General features: G+C 48.7%; 1 protein-coding gene across 1 annotated transcript; it reads left to right on the forward strand.

The window, feature by feature from the left end:
- Positions 1-2,360, forward strand: LOC115651158 (disintegrin and metalloproteinase domain-containing protein 20-like). Its single transcript, XM_030562118.1, has one exon. The coding sequence runs from the start codon at positions 1-3 to the stop codon at positions 2,275-2,277; it is 2,277 nt and encodes a 758-aa protein (XP_030417978.1). The 3' UTR covers positions 2,278-2,360.
- Positions 2,361-3,104: the final 744 nt, after the last annotated feature.

Here is a 3,104-nt window from a genome sequence, read left to right on the forward strand (position 1 = left end):
ATGGGGACGGGTGTCCCCTGGCTGGTGCTGCTGGGCTTGGGGAGCCTTGTGGGCGGCGCGGGTGGCTCGGCCCCGGGCGGCGGGCGCTCCTACGCCGTGATCGTGCCGCGGCTGCTGGCGCCCCGCGCCGGGCAGGACCCGCGGGAGGTCTCCTACCTGCTGGAGGTGGAGGGGCGGGGCCGCGTCGTGCACCTGAGGCAGAAACGGCTCTTCGTGCCCGAGCACTTCGCCCTCTTCACCTACCGGCCGGGCGGGGCCCTCCAGCGGGACCAGCCCTTCGTGCGCCGCGACTGCTTCTACCAGGGCTACGTGCAGGGCAGCCCCGCCTCGCTGGCCGCCCTCAGCACCTGCTCGGGCGGGCTCCGCGGCATGCTGCGCACGGCGCAGGGCAGCTACGAAATGGAGCCCGTGCCGGACTCCGCCACCTTCCAGCACGTGCTGTACCGGGTGGAGGAGGAGGCCGCCGGCCTGCGGTGCGGCTTGACCGACCAGGAGCTGCAGCGCCAGGCAGCCTTGATCCCTGGCTTAAGGGGCCTGTTGGCCAGGCAGGCGCCTGAGCGGCTCTGGTGGACACATACCCGCTACCTGGAAGTCGTCTTCGTGGTGGATAATGAACGATTCGTCCAGTCAGGCAGAAACGAAACCAACGTCCTGCAGCAATTGCTAGACATAGTCAATATAGGAGACTCGATGTACGATCCCCTGGGGGTGCGGTTGTTTATAGTGGGGCTGGAGATCTGGACACAAAACAACCTTATCCCAATTAGTGATACCATAAATGCGCTGCTTGGCACTTTTAACAACTGGAGGAAAAGGGAACTGTATCCACGGCTGCCCCATGATGCAGGTCACTTAGTCACGTATAAAGGGTTTGGCATTACCCTTGGATTAGCATTTATAGGAACAGTGTGTTCTCATCATTGGGGATCAGCCGTTCTTTCTTTCAGGGCTGAGGGATTGTACTCATTTTCCATTGTTTTTACTCATGAGTTGGGCCATAACCTCGGCATGAGCCATGATGGTGTTTATTGTAAATGTAAGCGCAGTAGATGCATCATGGCTGCATACCACAGCATCACTGATCTGTTCAGTAACTGCAGCTATAACGAATATTTCAATTTAATAACTACTGAGGCACGGTGTCTGCTTGAGCCTCCAGCACCGGAGAAAGTTTATACACTCAAGTACTGTGGCAACAAGGTCGTGGAAAGTGGAGAGCAGTGTGACTGTGGCTCAAAATTTAATTGTGAAAAGGATCCTTGTTGCCAACCCAATTGTACATTGAGCACAGGTGCAGCTTGTGCTTTTGGAGAATGCTGTGAAGACTGTCAGATACTTCCAGCGGGAAAACTATGTAGAAAAAGTACTGATGAGTGTGACCTTCCTGAATATTGCAATGGGACTTCAGAGTGGTGCCAGAAAGATGTATATGTGCAAGATGGAGCCCCATGCCAGAACAATGCCTACTGCTATCGTGGAAACTGCTCTAGCCATGATCGACAGTGCAAAATGATTTTTGGTAAACAAGCAAAGGTTGCTCCATTAGTTTGTTTCAGAGAATTGAATACTCAAGGTGACCGGTTTGGCAATTGTGGTCTTAATAGTGATCCTAAATATAAGAAATGTCCAGTAGAAGATACCTTATGTGGTAGGGTCCAATGTGAAAACATGAAAATAATACCATCTTTGGAGAACCATAGTACCATACTTCAAACTCCAGTTGATGATAACTGGTGCTGGGGTACAGACTATCATCATGGGATGGATATAGCTGATATTGGAGCAGTGAGAGATGGCACATCTTGTGGTCCTGACAAGATTTGTGTTAACACGAGTTGTGTCAGTGTGTCACTCCTGAATTATGACTGTAATATAACAAAATGCCATAATAGAGGAATATGCAACAGTCATAAAAACTGTCATTGTAATTATGGCTGGGCACCTCCAGATTGTCAACATAAAGGATATGGAGGGAGCACTGACAGTGGACCACCTCCACCTGTGAAGGCCTTCTGGGGAGGTGCTATTGGAATACCAATATTCCTTGCAGCTGCTGCTGCTGCTGCTGCTGTTGCTGTTCTTGGGATTGGGCTTTGTGTATATTATAAAACTGCACTAATGGGATGGCTTAGAACATCAGTGACCAGATTCCACCCAACACAGCAAGCAGATACTTCTGGTGGTGGAAAGGAAGTTCCCAGTTGCTCACATGAGACAACTGCTACTGTGTCAAAACCTGTGGTAGAGTCCATGGAGAAAGCATGGGATTTTCTGTAACATTAAATAATGTGTAAACAATATATTTACCTCTTAAGAATAAATTCAGTCTTATTGATATAGCCTTTTACAATTGTGTCTTGAAGAACTTGGTCTCTGCCTAAACTCAGGGAGTTAGGAAAATATTAGGAGTATCTATATAGCCCCTTTCATCTCAGTGCTCTAGAAACAAACACACAATGCCTTGTGAGGTAGGAGAGTATCCCCATTTTACTGATAGGTAAACAGATACAGTGTGGTAATTTGTGAAAAGTTACTCTTTAAGAGGAGGAAATGTTTTGAACACTTCCACATGCAACAAAAGATTCAAATAAAAATGTTCTTGCCATTTTATGTTCATTCACTGAAGTGACTCACTGAGACTTGGGTGGGAAGCAGGCCTTCCAGTCAGATGCAGTTGTTTATGGAGAGGAGAAGGGACCATAAATCCTAACCAGAAGCAGATGTGCAGAAGGAGAAAGACCATGACTCTAACCAAAGGCAGTATATTTTTTTTAAGGTTGGGTTGCCAGCACTCTGCAGCAGGAAGTTTTTCACTTCATGGGATTGGAGAGACCTAACTTCCCTGTTCACAGCTGATAAACTTCTGAATGTTTGGAACTGATCAGCAATTTAGTTGATATCAAGCTCAACACTTCACAAAAATATCCTTTTTTGGGAACATTCCAATACCTTTTGTGTGTGGCTGGGTGAGAAGCATTGGGTCCTGTTGCCGGCAGATAACTGCCTGAGGCCAAGCAACAGCGGGGGGGTCCGTCGCCTGGTGTGCCGCGCCAATAAACACACCAGGGTGGAGAAGCAAACCAAGTTTATTTGAGATCTCAAAG

The sequence above is a fragment of the Gopherus evgoodei genome, chromosome 4 (assembly GCF_007399415.2).
Source record: "Gopherus evgoodei ecotype Sinaloan lineage chromosome 4, rGopEvg1_v1.p, whole genome shotgun sequence".
NCBI lineage: Eukaryota > Metazoa > Chordata > Testudines > Testudinidae > Gopherus > Gopherus evgoodei.

Excerpts from the sequence above, each read along its gene's own strand:
- LOC115651158 (XM_030562118.1), top strand. The coding sequence starts at position 1 with ATGGGGACGGGTGTCCCCTGGCTGGTGCTGCTGGGCTTGGGGAGCCTT.